Source organism: Monodon monoceros, unplaced genomic scaffold (genome assembly GCF_005190385.1).
Source record: "Monodon monoceros isolate NGI ecotype Baffin Bay Population unplaced genomic scaffold, NGI_Narwhal_1 Super_Scaffold_4, whole genome shotgun sequence".
Classification (NCBI taxonomy): Eukaryota; Metazoa; Chordata; class Mammalia; order Artiodactyla; family Monodontidae; genus Monodon; species Monodon monoceros.
The window spans coordinates 51,382,674-51,404,204 of record NW_021703781.1 but is presented as its reverse complement, the minus strand read 5'-3'; the positions used below and the strand labels follow the sequence as shown (position 1 = coordinate 51,404,204).

The 21,531-nt window shown below is 43.6% G+C and overlaps 1 protein-coding gene across 1 annotated transcript in view; it reads left to right on the top strand.

Moving 5' to 3' along the window:
• The window catches only part of TLL2 (tolloid like 2), a 129,052-nt gene that overhangs the window by 10,782 nt on the left and 96,739 nt on the right, over positions 1–21,531 (top strand). The window contains exon 2 of the mRNA XM_029245818.1: positions 19,711–19,821. Coding sequence (XP_029101651.1) covers positions 19,711–19,821 — 111 coding nt within the window. The remainder of the gene's footprint in view (positions 1–19,710; positions 19,822–21,531) is intronic.

Genomic DNA, 21,531 nt, shown 5'->3' with positions numbered 1-21,531 from the left:
ACTTTGCAGAATAGTAGTGGCAAGATTGAAAAAAGCTTGGAACAGTGAATGTCAAGCTGAGACATTTAAATCATGCCCCTTAAGAAAGGGGGAGCTATTGATGGTTTTTGAGCAGATGGGGAGCTATTGATGGTTTTTGAGCAGACGACCATTATGATGAAGACAAATGATGTTTAGGATCTGTAGAAGCGGGAAATAGGAGGACCACCAGGGGTTCTAGGCTTGGGAGCATGAAGTTCAGACTTGGGCCTCAGGAATGGAAAGGAAGGGAAAATGGGGGAGAGATCATGGCTTTGTGTGTGGGAGAGGTCCCGGGAGAGGTCCCAAGCTGAGCTCTGCCTCAAAGTCTAGTGAAACATAAATGAGTTCATCCAGAGATGCTCAGCAAGCATTGGGGTGCCCTTGAGATGGGCCGGAAAGGGAGATTATTATTTTTTTTTTAACATAAAGCAGTTTTCTTAATTATACAGCTAATATACATCCACTGGAGAACATTTAGAAAATATAGAGAGCAAGCAAGAGTAAAAATTTCCAGCAATTCCATGGCCGAGGAGTAACCGTTGTTAACACTTTGCTGGGCATTCTTCCAAAATTTTTCATGCATGGTTGTAATTTTTAAAAAATGCTACACATATAGTTTTGAACCTGCTTGTATTTCACTTTCACTTAGTACCATGAACCTCCTTCCACGATAATAAAGATGCTTATGCAATACATGTACTTGTATGGCAACAATTTAAGTTGTTCGGTATAGATGTAATTTAATCAGTCCTCTATTGTTGGACATAAAGATTTTTTCCCCCAATCATTTCTTTTGCTATTATAAACAGTCATGCTGGAATCATCCTTATTGCTAGATTTTTGTATATGTTTTAAATTATTTTTTTAGAAAAAAATTCTACCCATAGAATTGCTGGGTCAAAAGTATAGATGCTTTTACGGCTTCTGATTCTTTTTTTCAAATTGCCCTTCAAATTTTTTTTTTACTCCTTTGCACTCTCATTAAGATTAACATTTTTGTATTCTAGTTTTTAAAATCTTTGTTGGTCTCATAAGAGAAAAATAATTTACAGTTTCTTTAATTTGCATTTATATTGTAATTGTATTTCTTTTTCAAATAATTTTGAACCTTAAAAAATATATTTTGGGGACTTCCCTGGCGGTCCAGTGGTTAAGACTTCACCTTCCAATGTAGGGGGTGTGGGTTCGATCCCTGGTCGGAGAGCTAAGATCCCACATGCCTCGAGGCCAAAAAAAAAAACAGAAAACAGAAGCAATATTGTAACAAATTCAATAAAGACTTTACAAGTGGCCACATAAAACAAAAATCTTTAAATATATTTTGACCATTTGTATTTATTTTGCTGTGTGAATTTCCTATTTATGGGCTTTTTTTCCTTCTTATTTATGGACTCTTTTTCTTTCTGCTTATGTTCATTTTTTAATTAGGTGGTCATTTTTTAAACATTTTGTAGGAACTGTTAGAGATTAGGACTTCAACCTTTTATCTGACACGTTTGTCACAAATAATTTTTGGAGAGAAGAGTTTTAAAAAGCAGAAAGCTTATCCTGTACCATATCACTCACTTGTTCCATGGAGATGATTGCATGGCTCTATCAGTTAAGATCAGTTTAAATTGCTAGTAATGAACCCATGTTAATTGGCTGTGGCCATCAGGGTCCAGTTGGGAGACTGAAACCACAGTAATTTAAGTAATTTAAGAAATAATTCAAAAATTTAATATAAAGGATTATTAACTAGCAAAAGGAGGTAGAGAGAACTTTAAAGAAAACAGGAATAGTAGATACAGGGAGCAGCTACTAGGGAAGGAATACATTTGGAAGAGGTCACCCCACACACACCCCTCCCCGGCTGTAACTTCATAGGAGAGGATGTGGCTGTGACCCACTGACAGTTGGAGAAGTTTGTTGAGATGCTACAGGAAGCGGCTGACAAGTGGGGAATTGCCCACTGGAGTTTGGGCAAAACTCTGAAAGTTGGGTGCCAGTGGGTTTCCCAAACACTGCTGGTGGCTACACTCTACAGGAGCAAGAAAGATGAGGCCCGGAAGCAGGAAGAGAATTCCCTTCCTCTTGCAGTCCCTCTAGTGTCCTCTACTGACAAAGTCTAATGTGCCAGCTGACAAAGGAGAAATGTTTCCGGGGTCCAGCTGGTGTCACAAAGCATGACAAAGAAGGGTGATAGGCTGATAGAGCTGATAGGCAATATATTGATAGCTGGAACACTGGCCTAAACAAGCCAGAAGTTTCTTTCTTTCTCACATCAAAGTCTGGAGGTCCGCAGTCTATGGCCAGATCCAGGAAGTCCTCTAGGGTCCAGTCTCCTTCCAGCCTGCCCCTCCACTTTCCCTGGGCTGAGGCCCTTGTCCTCATGGTCCACGATGGTAGCCAGAGCTCAAACCATCACAAACACGGTCTGGACATGGAAGGCATGGAAAAGAAAAAGAACAAAGAATGTGAGAGGTTCCCAGGAGATGCCATCTGCCATCTGCTTTCATCTCGTTGGCTGGAAGTTAATCACATGACCACAGATAGCTACATGGAATTCTGGGAAATATTTCTTCTGGAAAGTCTGGAACTGAACATCATAGTTTCTGTTGTTAGGGAAGAAGGGAGAAAAGGTATTGGTGGACAGTAAGTGTGCCACAGTAGACTACTTGCTGGAACTTTATGAAGAAAATTTAGTCAAAGTGATGATAGGCTCATGACCATTATTGAATGTTAACTAGATACACAAGTAAGATTTTAGAGTAAAATCTTTTAGAATGTTAGAGCTGGGAGTTACCCTTGGAATTATTTATACTGTTTTCCATGTTTCCTATGAGAACCCTGAGGGCCTGAAAGGGCAGTAATGTGTCCAAGTTCACATGGATAGCTCCCGGCATGCCTGGAGGTGGACCCCGGGTCTCCTTTACTCTCCACCTAGTGTATCTTTCCACTCTCTGCACTACTTAGGGTCTCCATGGGCCTTTGTCTTCAGAATGAGTCCTGCTTAATTGCACTGGTAACTTAATGCTCCACAAGAGATCATTCCACAGTGGAGGTATTAGAGCTTATGAGATATACCTGGCCTTGGAATCAGGCACATAAGATGCAAAATTAGAGCCTGGGAAGCTTCTGGCTTTTAGAACCTAAACTGCTCCCTTTCCTCTGTTACTGAGTGGAAGCCATGTGAGCTTAGGCTATGGGAACATAGGAGGTGTGAGACAGCAGTAAGTCATATGCTGCTGGAATTAAGCAGTGAAAAGTGTTATCTTAGGCCAAAGTAGCCATTCAGTTTACCAGTCAGAATGCCATCTACCCATTTAGCTATGGAAATAGTGGGAGGATTTTCTTAGAACAGCAGTACAAGCCAGGTGCCAGCAGGAACCAGACTTTACCCCAGATGTTTCAAATGAAGAGACCTTCATGAAGGGACTACTTACAGAGACAGGGTTAGGATGCAAAGAAGGGTGTGAGGCACCCAGAGACTAACAAGTCTCCCCTGTGGCTGAAGAAATGGGAAGGGAGCCGTGTTACAGGAGCTGGAGCTGTGCAGGAGGGGAGGTGGCTGAGTCACTTGAAGTATAGTTGATTTTCAGTATTGTGTTAGTTTCAGGTGTACAACATAATGATTCAGGGTTTTTTTGCAGGTTATATTCCAGTATAGGTAAGACAGTACATAAGACCGTATATAAGACAATGGGTATAATTCCCTATGCTATATAGTATATCCTTGTTGCCTATCTAATATATTTTATATATAGTAGTTTGGATACAGCACCAAAGCAGGGAGAAAGCGGGGAAGAAATGCCTGCAGCTCTCTGCCCTCTTCGCTCTGATCTGCCAGGATCTCCTCCTGGTTGAATGCAAGCAGAAGCCAGAGAGCAGTGAGACGTGGAGGAAGCAGTCCACAGGATCCGCCTTCCTGGGCACAGAGCAGGGCAGAGAGGGTGGAAAGTAAGTATAAAAAGAATAACTTGAATCATAGCTCAGGCCTTGCCGCAGATATTCTTTCCCATGGATGGAACTATTTTAGTATTTTTACAACATACATTTGTAAATGGCCCATGTGTGGCACCTCCAATGCCACTCCCTCCCCAGGCCAGTGTCAGACATGGCTAATTGATCACAGCTCCTTTTCCTGAGGGTCCAAGAAGTCACCTCACATCACTTAGAGAAAACATCACCAATTGAGTGGGATGGGCATGTGAGATGAAATATATTTGGAGGTGTAAAACTTACCTGGCCTTGCAAATATGGCCTACCTGCTCATGCTAGTCTGGTAGAGAATCTTTTTTTCTGGGGAATTAGCTGAGCAGGTATTTCTTAAGCCAAGTGAGTCCTGCTTGGAAAGCCAAGCTGTAGCATGGCTCTGAAATGCATTGGTGCAACCTTATTGTACTGTAGATGAAGAGGCGAGACAGGAGGTGATGTCTGCCTTGAGCAAGGTGGCCTCTTGGCTCCTCTGTAAAGTAGGATGATGCCCGCCAAGGTAGAAGGCAGGACTAGGTGTTCTCTTGAGATGGAATCAGCTTTCAGAGACCAGTTGCTCTTTGGTACCCATCTGTGTGTGGCGCTCTCCTAGGTACTGACTGACCTTTAAAAAAATTTAATTGAAATTTTTTTCAATTTTTCAGTTTAATTTTTCAATACTTCAATTTAAAAAATTTTAATTGACGTATAGTTGATTTACAATATTGTGTTATTTTCAGCACAGTGATTCACAGGTTGTTTTGCAGATTGTATTCATTATAGGTTATTACAAGATAATGGGTATAATTCCCTATTCTATACAGTATATCCTTGTTGCCTATCTATTTTATGTATAGTAGTTTGTATCTTTTAATCCCATACCCCTCCCCCTTCCTCTCCCCTTTGGTAACCACAAGTTTGTTTTCTATATCTGTAAGTCTGTTTGTACATACATTCGTTTGTACTATTTTTTAGATTTCACGTATTAAATGATATCATATAGTATTTGTCTTTCTCTGTCTGACTTATTTCACTAAGCATAATATTCTCTAGGTCCATCCACATTGCTGCTAATGCCAGTGTTTCATTCTTTTTTATGGCCGAGTAATATTATATACATACATATATATATACATCTATATATATATACATATATATGAATATCTTCTTAATCCTGTCATCTGTTGATAGGGACTTGGGTTGCTTCCATATCTTAGCTATTGTAAACAGTGCTGCTATAAACATTGTGCTGCATGTATCTTTTTGAATTAGTGTTTTCATTTCCACCAGAAATAGAATTTCTGGGTCATATGGTAGCTCTATTTTTGGTTTTTTAAGGAACCTCCATACTGTTTTCCATAGTGGCTGCACCAATTTACATTCCCACCAGCAGTATACAAGGGTTCCCTTTTCTCTACATCTTCTCAAACATTTGTTATTTGTAGACTTTTTGATGATAGCCATTCTGACCTGTGTGAGGTAATACCTCATTGTGATTTTGATGTGCATTTCTCTAATAATTAGCCATACTGAGCATCTTTTCAGGATTGACTTTTAACATGGAAAGTCCTATGGACTTTCAGGTCCTGCTACTTTTCTGGAGTGCACGCTCAGACCCCTGAGTTCAGACTTTAAGTGGCTTTGAATAGAAAACTCCTAGCTGGAACAAATGGCCAATGGGTTATGGACATTGCCAGCATGGTTTAGGGCATAGATGGCAAGTAGGTCTCAATTCATCTGCCATTCCTATCCATTTGTGCTGGTCCTCTGTAGACTGTGTTGAGATAGATTTGGAGGCTGTGTCCAGGTTCGGTGGACAGGAAGGCTGTGATCAATGAAGGATATTTGCTCTGGGACAGAGGGGCTAAGAGGGGTACATGTTTGTCTCATAGTTGCCATCACTGGTTTCGAGTCAGCAGATGTGGCTTCTAGATGTGATACTTTGAGCAAGTCAATTAACCTTCCTGGACCTTAGTTTCCTTACATTTAAAGCAAGGACATGGCTTAGGTGACGTTTAAACTCTCTCCATCTTAGAAATGCCATGATTCAAACTAGTTTGGGTTTTTTTTTTTTAAGTCTTCAGTGTAGAACTTGCAAAAAGTCTGTTTGATCCGATTAAACTATTTCCAGCTCCCCACCCCTCTCTGCCATATGCTTGAGTAACTAAGCCCTCCATGCCTGTGAAGGCCATTTCCCCAGGCTGGAGCAGCAGAAGACCCTGGAGACGGAGGTCTCCCATACTAAACAGATTCTCCTCTTTAATCTCAACCAAAAGATCCAGGAGGCATGATTCACATCTCACCCTGTTTCCTCTCCTCTGTCCTCCTCAAGCGTGCACCTCTCGCCTCCTGCTCTGCAAACACGCCTGAATGCAGAGTCCTGAAATTTAGGTTCGTGGTTTCAAAGTTCATGGCCCTGAGAATAAACAAAAAAACTATTGTGGTTGCATAGAGCTGTGGACCCCATTAACACCGCCCCATGAATATTTATAGCATGGAACTACAAAAGAACATAGAGGCCATATTGTATTTCCTAGAACTTTCTTTCCATGGGGTCCTTTCTCTGTGGGTCACTTTAATGTAAGCTTTGCTTATTTAGTTGCACACTTTAAGCCGATTAACTTTTCACTAAAAAAAACCCCTCCCTGTTTGTTTGTACATACACTCCCTTGACAAAGATTCACAGAAAACTGCTTTAAACCTGTTAAATCCCTCTGCTGGAAACTTGAAGTGAACTAAATGTGTCTCTGGGTAGGATTTCCCTGTAACTCTCCCTGCCTCTGGCCCCTCCCTGTTTCCTGAGAGGAATTCCAATGGTTCGAAGCCTCCAGATTTAGTTCCTCCGGTAATCTCAGCTTCTCTCTAGGTGACCATCTTCTGGAACATTAACAAGGTCCTTCTTGAGCAGCTTGTTATTGGGATGGACAAATGGCAATCCCTGGGTGGATGCCTTACGCTTCTCTAATAGACATTGTATAAACCAATCATTAGAGCTAGAGGGACCTAGAGACATCACCTCCGTTGGTCTCCAAACTTCAGTGACCGTGAGTCACCTGTGGGGGTGGGTGGGATATGAACTTAACACGCATATTCCTGGGCCCTGTCCCTGGAGAGTCTGATTCCGTAGATGTGGATGGGGCCTGGGATCTGTGTATCAACATTCCTTAGACACTTCTAACAAAGTGGTCTGTGGCCCCGCCTTGAGAATCCCCGCCTTGAGAATCCCTGAGTTGGTTCAGCTTTCTCAATGTATGGGTGAAAAAAATGACACCAAAGGGAAAAGTGGTCCACCCAGTGTCACATGCAGCATCCAAGCGCCCTCTTCCCAGTGTAGACCATGCCTGTGATTCCATACTGCTTTAATTTTGGCCCTTCGTGTCCCAGTTGCAGCTGTACTGTGGAACATTTATGATTAGGCCCATAAGTGGGAAACTAATTGAAAAATAAACCTGCAAGGCCAGTTTGTACTGTAGAAATGAAAATCAGGGACCGGCCTGGTTGGTGGAGGCGAGGTGAGATGAGGCCAGGTTAGTACCTGCTGGAGGTCACCCCTGCAGGATAAATCCAGGACTCTGCTGGTTTTGGAGTGAGCCCTGGGGTAGGGCAGGGCCTGTGGCTGGGATGGACTGGAAGCCTGCAGGGGGTGAGGGGGGGAGTTATCCTCCAGCCGTGGCAGCCTTCCTGGGCCTCCCGCTCTCTGGGTGCCAGGAAGCAGTCTTGGGGAGGGTGTGGCTGGTAACAGAAGGTGACAGTAGAGTTGAAGGGGTCTCCCTCTGACTGGCTGGGCTTCTCCCAGGCTCACAGACTTCCCAGCTCTGCAGGCCCCAAGCCAGGGGCCACTTAAAATCCCCAGAATCCCCCCTTGAGACTCTGGATCTCAGGGGGCGTTGGGGGGAGGGTTGTGAAGGACCCTCTGGCCAACCCCTCCTGTCCTCTGTCCCCTCCAGTCACCCCCACTGGACTGTCTGGTCTTGGACAGGCAAGCAGCTCATCTGGGAACAGAGCTCTTACCGCTGACCATGAGATCAGGCCCCACCTTGAATCCCAGTTCTAGAAACGGGGTCCTCTGTGAGGCAGTGAACTGGGCCTCCAAGTTTAGAGCCAAGAGGTCTGCCCTCAAGCCCCGCCCCCTTCTCACAGTTGCAAGTTAACAGGCTGGTCGTGAACTTCCCTGAGCCTGGCTTTCCCTCATGAAATGGGGCTGACGGTCTTTGCCTTGCCTTCCCCTAGGACTTTGGTGAGGAGCGCTCATTCACTCACTGGCTCATTTACGAAAACGGAAGGTCCCAGAACTGAAGGTCCTTGCCAGTCCCTGAGCAGGGTGCTGGGGTGGGGTGGGGTGGGGAAGAATGTGTGCGTGGAGGGGATACAAACTGTGAAGTGCTGCACCCAAGTGAGGGACTCCTTGTGCCCGGCTCCACCTTGGGTGCTCTAATAACCCTGGAATTTTGTTCCCTGTGTCTGAGACTTCCTTTTGCCCCTGCCCAGCCTCTCGGTTCCTGCAGCCTCACCTCCTGCCTCACTATCGTTGACAGTCCACGTGACTGTCACTTGAGCCCACTTCAGCCAGGGCTCCTCACCGGGTCCCTTCTGCTCCTGCCTGACAGTGCCTCACTGTTTCTCCCCTCAGGGCCTTTGCACATGCTGTCTCTTTGACCAGCATGCCCTTTTTCTTGTTATCCATTTGCCATACTTCTGCTCACATGTCACCTTCCTACTCAAGTATCACCCCCTCTGCAAGGCCTTCCCTGATCCCACCCCCAAGGCTGAGTTAGTCCCTCTTCCTATCCACGCTTCCATCCCTGCCTGAGCAGCAGGGGTTACTTCAAGGCAAAGACACATGGCAGTTGGGAGTTAGAACTGAGAGGTGGCCTAGAGCAAGTTGCCTAATCTCTCTGAGCGTACTTTCCTCATCGGAAAAAAGAGCATAATGATGCTTATTGCACAGAGTTGCTGTCTTGAGGGTTAGAAGAGTATGGAGAGCCTAGCATGTGGCTGGTGCTCAAGAAGTATCAGTCCCTTCCTTTTCAGTGCCTTGGTCCTGAGAGAAGAATTAAAACACCAGATTTGGAAGAAACAGAGAGAGCTGTTTCAAGATAAAGGGGGATGTGTTGGAAGGGCGTGAGCTCCCTGTCAATGGAGGGGTGTGAGAAGAGGCCACTCAGGCATCACATGGTGGGTTGGACCCAACGACCAGTAGGGCCCCTTCTAGTCCTAGGAAGATGGCTGAGCATTGCAGCAGTCTCTAAAAGGTGTTCCTTAGGACGGAAGATTCAGTGAAAAGAAATTCCAGGGCAACCACATTGGCAAATGCTGCATTCTCTTTCTCTTGGAGAGTTGTGATGTTTGTTAGGATTGTAAAGGCTCTGAGAAGTACTGCAGTAAAGAAAAGCAGTTCACTGCCAGGGGCCCGGGTTTGATCCCTGGTCAGGGAACTAAGATCCCACAAGCTGTGCCAAGTGGCCCCAAAAATGAACCTATCTATGAAACAGAAACAGAATCAGGGACATAGAGAATAGACTGGTGGTTGCCAAGGGGGAAGGGAGTGGGAGAGGATTGGATTGGGAGTTTGGGATGAGCAGATGCAAACTGGTATATATAGAATGGATAAACAGCAAGGTCCTACTGTATAGCACAGGGAACTATATTCAATATCCTGTCATAAACCATAATGGAAAAGAATATGAAAAAGAATGTATATATAGCATACTGAGTCACTTTGCTGTACTGCAGTAATTAACGCAACATTGTAATTCAACTATACTTCAATAAAGATAAATTTTTTACAAAAGCTTTATTGCTTTGCCAGGCAAAGGGGGCCACAGGGGGCTCATGCGCTCAAGATTGTGTGTCCCACCCTGGACGGGGTAGTGAGGAATCTTATAATGTTCAAGGAGCAGGGCATGATCAGCTCGTGGGCATTCTTCTGACGGGTTGATGGTGAGGTAATTGGGAGTCAGCATTATCAACCTCCTGTTTCCAGCGGGTCTGGGGTCTGCGTGCTTGTGGACAGCATACAGTTAACTTCTCCCACCTGGTGGGGGGTTTCAGTGTCTGCAAAGCAGCTCAAAGGACACGGCTCAGAATAGTATTTGTAGTCGTTGAGGAAGAACTAAAGGTCCTTGACTTTGTTTAATGGCTAAAGTATTATTATTTTGTCTTACTTGACTGTTTTCCTTTCTTTCTGCATTTTCTCACTTCTCTGATTAAATTTTTCTTTGACTAAAGTTCTTCTACAGAGAAAAGGTGGGTGGAGGACATGGGTGGAGGTCTGTTCTGGGAAGGCCTCATAGGGTCCTGCTCAGTTACAATAGCATTTCTTATTAACGTCTTAGAATGTGAAACTTTGGGAAAAGTTGGCTTGGTGGAGGAGGGCTGTGATTTGGGAATCTGGGAGGCCTTTTTTGACTTAGAACACCCATGAAACCTCATCCTGCCTACACAACCTTGGCCAATTCCTACCTCCTCTCTGGGCCTTCCTTTGAGGTTAATGATATAGAAGGCACTTATCCTGATACCTGGGACAGGGTGCTGTTTGCTTCGGCTCTTTGCTTTGGGCAAGATGCTGTGCTGTGGAGACCCCGAGATGGGAGCTGCAGTGATGGACCTTTCCCTGCAAGGATGAGGTCATCTTTTGCAGCCTCGAGAATCAGGCTTATGGAAGCAGATGGGGAACACGACATAACTTTAGAAACTGAGAGACTTTACAGATGTTTATTGTTATTACAGTAGTGTGCTAGAGCTGGCTGTTACCTGCCTGTGAGAGCCGAGTGTACACATGTTCTCCATCTCCATGTTTTGTGATCTTGAAGTCAGCCTCGGTGGGAGTATTTACACCAGGGAAATGAGCAAACGCTACAAATTAAGGCTCTCTCCTCACCCAGGCAATTGTTAGATATCCGCACATCTTTGATTATATATCATTTGAAAGTATTTCTTTAAAATGTCTCCTTTTATATTTTTAAATTTATTATATAATAGCTTTAAATTTTTATTTGACTACTTTAAAGGTTTCTGTTTTTGATTTCCGAAAAGCAGTTTTCCTATTGTATCTCATAATCTATTCCTGAAATAGTCACTATGCAGAGCTTCATAACAAAACACTGCCACCAGGTGACAACTCCCTGAATTGCAGGCTGCAGGTCCAGTGGGGTCAGCCAAGACTGGAGCAGATGGCATTTCCATTGGTGTGCCTTTTAGATCTTTCCTATGGCCTGTCCATTCAAGGTCTACATTTCTGTGAAGAATTACCCTGCTTGACCTCTTTGTGGCAGCCATGACAGGCATAGAGAGGTGCAGGGGAGCCTGGGACCACGGGGGCGTGGTTGCTGGAGGCAAAGCCCCTGGTGCCTTGAGTCAGTGCTTCTCAGACTTCTCTGCACACGTCCTGCCTGGGGATCTTGTTAACATGCAGCTTCCGATTCAGCAGCTCTGGGGTGGGCCTTGGGAGTGGGTGTTTCTATCAAGCTTCAAGATGAGGTCAATGCTGCCCATCTAGAGATTACACTTTGAGTAGCCAAGGGTCGGTGGTGGTAGAAGAAGAAAGTTACCCGGGTGATAGGAGTCCTTCCTTCGAGAGTCTTCTCTTAGGAGGCTGACATGTTTTGCCTTTTGGTAACAATTCAGTAGCTCTGTGTTTTGAATGTATAGACTTGGCTCATTAGATCCTAAGTACTGTTCAACCAGTACTTCAATTTAATTTTTATTTATTTATTTTTTTAGTTAGACTATGGTTTTTTTAATTAATTAATTTTTATTGGAGTATAGCTGATTTACAATGTTGTGTTAGTTTCTACTGTACAGCAAAGTGAATCAATTATACATATACATATATCCACTCTTTAAGATTCTTTTCCTATATAGGCCATTACAGAGTACTGAGTAGAGTTTCCTGTGCTATACAGTAGGTCCTTATTAGTTATCTATTTATATATAGTAGTGTGTATATGTCAATCCCAATCTCCCAGTTTATCCCTCCCCTCCTTACCCCCTGGTAGCCATAACGATTTAATTTTTAAATTTGTGATTTATTTGTGATTTATTTTGGTGTATAGTGTGAGGTTCAAAGCCAACTTGATTTTTCCTCAAAGAGCTAACCCATTGTCTCAACGTAATTCATTGATTAGTCCCCCTCTTTCCACAAATTTGTGAGACCTCTTTTGTCATAAATGAACTTTCTTATATAGACTAGGGATTGCTTCCAGACTATCCCATGTTGCAGGGTTGTTGAAGCTTTATAACATTTTTAAAAATTATTTATTTATTTTATTTTTTTATAACATATTTTGATGTCAGACGAGACCAGCCTTCCTTTGGTACTCTTTCTTGACTGTTATCACCTAATTATGCAGGTGAAGTTTAATATCATTTTGTCAATAATAAAAAAATTGTTGAGGTTTTGATTAAAGTGTATTAAACCTATGCATTAATTTGGAAAGAACGTTTCAGAGAAAGACAGAGTACGTCTTTCCTTTCCTGTCACTTTTTATAGCTTTTAGTAGAATTTTACAATGTCAACATAGTACTGCTTTTTGTGTCAAGGTTTTTCCCAGATATTTGATGCTTTTTGCTGCTATTTTAAACAGAATTTATTATTTTATTTTATATTATTTATATTATATTGCTGTACTTTATATAAAATTTTATTTTATATTATTTACATTGTATACTTATAGCACTTAGCCACATGTGCCAGTTTAAATTTAAATTAATTAAAATAAAATAAAATACTGAGGAGTATCTGCTCAGCTCTAGCATTTCAGCCTGACGTGTGGTCTTTGCTGGTGAAGCCTGTACTCTTGACCCTTTGGCTCTGCCTATAAATCCTCCTCTGTGGCTTTTCACCCTGACCTCAGGGCTCTGCTGGTCCACTGGCCCTCTCGGCACCTCTGCATCCTCCCTAGGCATGTGGGAGCACCCAGAGCCCCAGACACCAGGTGCTGGGGGCCAGATTTGGGAGCACCCTGGGCCCACGTCTCTGGACACTCCCCTCTACTCATGCTGTCCCATTGCCCCTGTGTGTGGTGGATGGGCAGCTTCTCCCAGACTTGAGCCTCATTGGGCTATGCCTTGGGGAGTTGGCTAAGAGCCTTATGTGCCCAGGCTCCCTCCCATCACATGTTCCGCTCCTGTCCTCTGACGTGGAGGGCTTCCTCCTACTCCCCCTTCTGTCTGATGGGGACTCCCCTGTGTCATATCCAGCTCCTTCCCTGAAGTAGCTTTCACCCTTCTTCCCTCACTGGGGCCACAGTGGCAGGATGGATGCAGGAAACAAGACTCACTCTGTATTGAAAACTCACCAGTTTAATGTTTTCAGACATTCTTGTCATCTCAAAAGGAAGGAGACATGGTTACTTCCCAGGCAGGTGGCTTTGGGGATTGAACTCACATAAATAGAATTAATTTCTATTAATTTTCATTTCCTTTCATTAATTTATCAATAAATATTTCCTGAGCATATTCTCAATGCCAGACATTGTTCTGGGCATTACAGGGATACTGTAGCCAAAAAAGTTGGCAAAAATCTTTGCCTACATTAACAGACCTTCTAGTGGTACCTTGGGTTCCGGTTTTATGGTGGCTTCCCAGCCAGGGCAGTTATTCAACCTGATTTTTGTGCATACTTTTTTCTAGTCTTGAGAGTGGCCTGGTGACTACCTCCCATGGGGTTAAGAGCTAATGGCCTGTCCTCATTTCCTGACATGGCCTCGGCCTGTTGGACTGAGACACAGTGACCATCCCTACAGGAGAATGTACACTTCTTTCTATTTCGGGTGTAAATAACCTTTAAAGAAGGGTCTAGAAGCTCTGCTGGGTCTCAGATTCCATCTTAGGGTGGAGAGACTCAGGGCAGAAGACAGTTCTCTGAAGCTTCCGCAAGGCATTCATTCAACAGATATTTCCTGCACCACGACTGGGCTGAGAATGGACCTATGGGGCAGGCAGACACAGTCCTTGCCTTCATGGAACTGCACAGATAGAAGTTAATTAACTTCGGTTGTGATGAGATCACATAGGAGAAGTTGGAGTAGAATGGCTGTTTTCGAGAGTGTGGCCTCATGACTCAGGACGGCTCAGGAGGGGTAGAATGTCCTGTGACCCTTCTGGAACAACCCTCCAGGACATTCAGGAGAGGCCGGCAAGAACTATCTTGGAAAAAAACAGACAAAGGTTTTCTCTAGCTGAGAGGGGAGGCTGTTTCAGAAACGCACTCTCTCTGTAACTCCATGGATGTAGCCCTCAAAGTCCCTGCAGTGCAGGTGGAGCCCGTCTCTCGGGATATGAGCCTGGCCGGAGGCCCTGGTGGCATCCATGCCATCTCTTAGGTTGCAAACAGAGCCCTTCCTGTGTGCTTGGCTCAATAAATGCTTCCTTCCTGCCTTCCTTCCTCAGTCTGCTCTTTATTGTGCCTTTTTCCTGGAAGAGAAGCCATAGAGCCATAGTAGATATCGTGTTGACATGGAGTTGTGACCTCCGGGGAATCCCAGCGTGACACCACCTGCCTCCAAGCTGACTCCTGATCATTCTTGAGATCCTTGAAGCAACTATGTTAGGAAGAGCACGTTGTGGTAGGAGTCTGGGGTGGCGACTCCCCACTGTTGCCTCAGGCTTATTTAGAATATCCAAAGCCCCTTTGGTGTTGGGGTTTTCACCCCTGGCTCCCAGTTCTATGTGGACAGATTCTACTCTGCTAGGTTAGACCAGAGCATAATGAGAATTGTCTTGGACTTGAGTCTCGCCTTTTCCAAATTACTTGGTAAGTGATTGTGAACAAGTCACCCAGCCTTTCTGCACAACATGCTCATGTCTATGGAATGGGATAAGGGTAGGACTGGAGATGGCATCCTGATTCTGGACCTCTGTTCTGGGGTGCCAGTTACTCTGGTTTGAAGCCTGATGTTGGGGAGAAGGCTCAGAGAAGTCAAGTGATTTGCCGAAGGTCACACAGCTATTAAATGGCAATAATGGGATTTGAACCCAGGACCTCTCTGGCTCTAAAGCACATGCTTTTAACCAACCTGCCTCCACAGGTGAACAATACAAAAGTTGGAGGCAGGAAGTGCCTTCAGGAAGAATTCCTTGCATGGGAATCAGCCTGGGGCTACTGCCTTTTGAGGTCAAGAGGATGCCTGAGTGCTGGGCATTGAAGTGCTGGAAAGCAGATGGAGACCAAGGTGGGCTGAGCAAGCCCTGGGGACAGTGCAAGAAGAGTAGAATTCTCAGCAGCCCTCTGACTTAGGAAGCAGTTGCTGAAGAGCAGCCCTATGCTCCCTTGCCCTGACCTCTGTCACACTCTGGTTTGCAAACTGATGTGTGCAGGGACACCAGAGACTTAGCAAGGGGTGCTTCCATATAAGATTCTATATGATTCTATTATAAGATTCCATTAAAACTACCGGAGGATGCCCTGGTCATGGTGATCCTTACCCCACTTTATAGAAGAGAGCCTCACTTGTCACTCATCCTGAATCCCACTGCGTGCATCGGCTGGGGTACAAAAACCTCTGAGCGCTAAAGGGAAAATGAGAACGCTTGGTCACAGAGCAGCCTTCTTTGTGATGAGCCAAGGCATCTAGACCTGGCTTTCTCCTGTCTTTTCCTATCTGTATGAATTTCTGTTAAGGGGGATGCTTGGTGCTTAGTGGAGTACTTTGAATTCAGAACAACTGAAATAGAGTAAGTTAATGACAGTGATTCTTTTAAGTATAACTGAAATGTTTTCCGGACTTCTAATGTTTCAAGATATGTGGATAAAAACCAAGATGAATAATTCCTTGTTTTCCTTCTGATGCAGCATGTGTTATTCAATAAGGTGGTTAAATCTGTTTTACCAAATCACATCATGAAACATTTATTACAGCTACAGTCAATCCTCATCTTATAAAATGTTTACTATTTTTTTTACTTCTTATGAACAAAATAAAAAATACATTTAAACTCATGGTGAGAAATCATAAATGTCAGGCTCACAATATACATAAGGATATGTGGTTTTTAAAAATTATTTGGGAATACACGAGCACAAAAGTTTGAGCACTTCCTTGGCTTGTTGGAGTCTTCCCATGTCCTGTTAATCTACTCCCTTCTCCATCTGCCCTCTTGCTTCTCTTTCTGCTCTCAGAATGTGAGAAGTGTTCCTGATTGTCTACCACTGTGAATACCATCATTGACACAGACGTTTTTTCTTTGAGGAAGAGATCGCACTGTATTGTGAACTTGTGCTAAGTCTTCAGGAAGGTGGGAGGGGCTCAGGACCGGCAGCTGGAAACCATCTTTGGCTGAGCCAGCTTTGTTACACATTTCAACAAGGTGAAAATAAGTGTACATTTCAAAGATTTAAGCAAATTTGAAGTTGTGCAACCATCACCACAATCCAGTTTTAGAACACTTCTACCACCTGGAAAAGTTCCTTCATGGCCACTTATAGTCAAGTCTCATTCCCACCCCCAGCCATAGGTAGTCACTAACCTTTCTAGCTCTATAAACTTGCCTTTCTAGACGTTTCATATAAATGGAATCATATAATATGTAGTCTTCTGCATCTTGCTTCTTTCACTTAGCATGATGTTTTTGAGATTCATACATGTTGTAGCGTGTGTCAGTAGTTTGCTCTTTTTAATTGCTAGGTGGTTTTCCATCGTATAGAGAGATCACATTTGTTTATCCATTCAACAGTTGATAGACGTTTAGGTTGTGTTCAAGTTTGGGGCAATCATTAATAAGCCTGCTGTTAACATTTGAGTATATGTCTTTGTGTGGACCTATGTTTTCATTTCTTTTGGGAAGATCTCTAGGAGTGGAATTGCTGGGTCTTGTGATAAGTTTAACTTTTTAGGAAAATGCCAAGTAGCTTTCTCTAGGGAGTATACCATTTTACATCCCTACTAGCAATGTATGAGGTTTCCCAATTCTCTACACCATAAGCCCGAGTTTTGATCAGTCTTTGTTACTTAAAGGCCTTCTCAGTTTTTGTTTTACTGTTTAGCGATGAGAATAGGTTGGCTCTTCCAACTCCTCAAGTCCCTGAATTTCTGGACTCTCTCCATTCCTTTTCATTCCCACTATAAATTGCTCAATTCTTTTTTTTTTTTAATTCAATTTATTTAAACAACAACAGCAATAAAACAAAAAGAGTTCACCTATTTCTTCCACCTATTTCTCTTCACCTATTTCATATATATATGAAATATCTATATAGATATAGATACACATATTTCACTTAGTATAATGCCCTCAACATTCATCCATGTTGTTGCAAATGGCAGGGTTTTGGGTTTTTTATGGCTGAATAATATGGACACTTTACGTTGTTTCCATATCTTGGCTATTGTAAATAATGCTGCAATGAACATGCGGGTACAGATTTTGCTTCAAATTAGTGTTTTCGTTTTCTTTAGATAAGTACTCAGAAGTGGAACTGCTGGATCACATGATAGTTCTATTTTTCATTTTTTGAGAAACCGCCATTCTGTTTTCCATAGTGGCCGCACCAATTTACATTCCCACCAACAGTGCATAAGGATTTCTTTTTCCTCACAACTTTGCCAACACTTGCTTTTCTAGTCGTTTTGATAACAGCCATTCTAACAGGTATGAGACGATATTTCACTGTGGTTTTGCATTTCCCTGATGATTAATGATGTGGAGCCTCTTTTCATGTACCTATTGGTCATCTGTATGTCTTTGGAAAAAATGTGTCTTCAGGTCTTCTGCTCATTTTTTAATTGGATTGTTTGTTTTTTGCTATTGAGTTGTATGAGTTCTGTATGTATTTTGGATATTAACCCTTTATCAGAATATGGTTTGCAAATAATTTCTCCCATTCAGTAGGTTGCCTTTTCATTTTTGTTGATGGTTTCCTCTCAATGCAGAAGACTTTTAGTTTGATATAGTCTCACTTATTTATTTATTTAAAATTTTATTTTATTTATTTATTTATTTTTGGTTGCATTGGGTCTTCGTTGCTGCGCGTGGGCTTTCTCTAGTTGCGGCGAGCGGGGGCTACTCTTCGTTGTGGTGTGCGGGCTTCTCATCAGGGTGGCTTCTCTTGTTGCAGAGCACGGGCTCTAGGCGCATGGGCTTCAGCAGTTGTGGCATGTGGGCTCAATAGTTGTGGCTTGCGGTCTCTAGAGGGCAGGCTCAGTAGTTGTGGCACATGGGCTTAGTTGCTCCATGACATGTGGGATCTTCCCAGAGCAGGGCTCGAACCCATGTCCCCTGCATTGGCAGGTGGACTCTCAACCACTGCGCCACCAGGGAAGTCCTCGCCTATTTATTTTTGATTTTGTTGCTTTTGCTTTTCTATGTCATATTCAAAAAAATCATTGTCAAGACTTATGTCAAGGAGCTTACTGCCTATGTTTTCTTCTAGCAGTTTTATGATTTCAGGTCTTATGTCCAAGTCTTTAATCCATTTTGAGTTAATTTTTGTGTATGGTATAAGATAGTGGTCCAGTTTCTTTCTTTTGTATGTGGCTCCAATTTTCTCAACATCATTTAGTGAAGAGACTGTCCTTTCCCCATTGTATATTTTTGGCTTCTCTGTCATAAATTAATTGACCATATAAGCATGGGTTTATTTCTGGGCTCTCTGTTTGGTTCCATTGATCAATGTATCTGTTTTTATGCCAATACCATACTGTTTTAATTATTACCACTTTGTAATATAGTTTGAAATCAGGGAGCATGATGCCTCCATGCCCAGTTCTTTTTAAAGCCCTTATCTTTCTTGTAGTATCTTGTCAAACACAGCTAATGGTAACCAAGATGTGCTATTGACATTCTGACTCCCCATCTCTTCACTTAAAGCCATAAGCTCATTTAGTTCATCATCTGCCTTCCAAGTTAATGCAGGCAATAGTTTTACCAAATACTTCATCACTGTGTAATATTGATTGCCTTCTTCCAGCTTTCAGTAATAGTTTCCTTGATACCCACTACCTGGCCCAAAGACAATGGATTTTTGTTACCAAGAAACATACCACTTCTGATAGCAATTTCTGTATTAGTCAGGATAAAGAGGTGGTGCTGCAGTAACAAATAGCCCCAAATCTCAGGTACTTATAAAAATAATGGTTTTTATTTTCCTCATTCATGTTACATATCCGTCCTAATCAGCCATCCCTCTGCTCCATATCATATTTACTCCAGAACTTAGGGTTTTAGAGTCACCCCTATCTAAGCCACTGCTTGTCCTCTGGGAGAGGAAACGAGGACATGGTGAATCATACACTAGCTCTTAAAGCTCCTTCTCACATTTGATTAGCCAGAACAGGTGAAGTGGCCAATCCTGACATCAATGGGGAAGGGAAATAGAATCTTTTCCCAGGGAAGGGAAGCAAATATTATGAACACTAGTATCATTTATTATATTATGCTTTTTAAAAAAATATCCTGAAAACTCTGAAGAAGGGAGAAACAGCTGTCTTTGTGTGGTGGTTTTGCCCACAGCTGCCTACAGTGACAGTAAGACAGGGTGACCTTTCAAAATACCTTACAGACCTAGGCCTTTGATCTTTATTGTGGTTGTCCCCAGCCCTGTGGCTTTGATGCACAGATTTATTAGCTGTTGTTCTTTTTCTACCAGTCCTATCTCTTAGGCTCAGGAAGAAATTTGATTGGATGGACTATCTTTTCTAGAGTTTACTACTCAGTTTCCAATACCCTCTGGGCCACTAGTAAATTCATTCCTTGATCTCCAGCTTAAATTGATCCATTTCTGTTTTTTCTTCCCAGCTGTCTTTTGGGGAGACATTGCCTTAGATGAAGAGGACCTGAAGTTATTTCACATCAACCAAACCCATGACTGGATCAAGCAGTCAGTGGAGGAAACAGGACACAGCACAGGTAAGTACTGCATCCCCTTCATCCCTGCCCGGGAGAGAAGGGTCAGGGACTCCAGCACGGGGTGACTTGGACCACAAGTCATAGGTATTTGACCTGTCAGTCCAGTGCCCACCTGTCAATGGAAAACCAGAGGGGTCACCCCTTGTCTGTTGCAGGCTGTGAAGCTGGAGCCTCCAAGTTTGCTTATCCTTCTAAGAAAATCTTCATTAGCCTCTTTATCCAAAGATTCAACCCTGAGCTCAGAGTTCAGAGCTGAACTCAACATAGGTTCTCAGGACTCTGGCCTCAGGGTCCAGAACTTCCCAAATGGAGAGTATTCCTGGATGGGCTCCATGTAGGGCGTATCTGATGGTGATGCTGATACTCATTAGCAGTGGGAAGATGCTTGCCTGGGGCCGGGGCGGGGTGGTATTGTGCACTTGTTTGGCCTACAAACCAGGTGACAATCCCCTGGGGGCAGGAAACACAGATTGGGTGTCAGACTTTGATTACTCTTCTCCTTTGATTACTTTTCCTCCTTGCCTTCACCTTGGGGTGAATAGTAATGAGACTGACCTCCTGATTTCTCCTCACCTCCCTGCCCACTGGGCTCAGATGCCTCCCCTCTGTGGAATCTCCATTCTCAGAAGCAGCCCCAGGCACTGAGCTGTGGGAGCTGATAGGCTGTGTGGCTGCCTGCGGCTTATTATTCGGTGACCAAGGCTCGTGTGTGCCTGATGCTACACTGTCTCTGCTACCTGCCACCCCTCCACCCACCCTCCCTTCCTTTCTCTCGAGGATTTTAAAAAATTGTGGTAAGAACACTTAACATGAGATCTACTGTCTTAACAAAATTTTAAGTGTACAATACAGTACCATAAACTACAAGCATGATGTGATACAGCAGATCTCCAGAACATTCATCTTGTATAACTGAAGTTTATACACCGCCCCCCTTTTTTAGTACCTATCATGGACCTAATGCGGTGCTGGTGAGAGAAAGAGGAATAAGATGTGACCTCTGACTTCAAGGAGACCTTTCACGCCAGGCAGACAGGGTGGACAAGCTTGCTAACATCTCCAAAGTTCAGTTTTCCTATCTGTAAAATGGGGATGAAACCAGCACTCACTTCAGCAGGGGTTGGGAGGATCGACTCCAAAAGTAACAGGCTAACCTGGTGCCTAGCACATGGCATGTTCTCAGGCAATAGCAGATGTTATCACTAAGCACCCCAGTCCGGAGGAATGAGACTGAAGTGTAGATAGATAAACTGTAATTCCTCATGACAAGAGCTACAATGAATCAAGAGCAGTGGGAAGAAGATGGGCCAAGAAAGGCATCATGGGAATGGGCACTCTTGCCTTGTGTCTTGAAGGATGAGTAGGAGTTCCTTAGGGAAAGAATCAAGAAAAGATATTTCAGCAGAGGAGAAACTGTGTGCAGAGGCAGGGAGTATGAGAGGGGCTGTCTTAAGTTGAGGAACAGGGGAAAGGTGTGGGTCACTGGAAGGTGGCTCTTGCGGGGGGCTATCGTAGAGAGAAGCACCAGGAGAAGTTGCTGGGGTCGACGATGAAGGTGCCTGTTGGCGGGGTGGGTGGGAATGTGCCCAGAGTAGGAGGCAACTCCCCTGATGCCCAGTGCCTGTTGCGCTGATGAGCTGGAGCTCTCCCCTGTGGGTGGCAGGGGTCCTGCCCAAGGTTTATGAATAAGAACGTGATGTGCTCATCTTT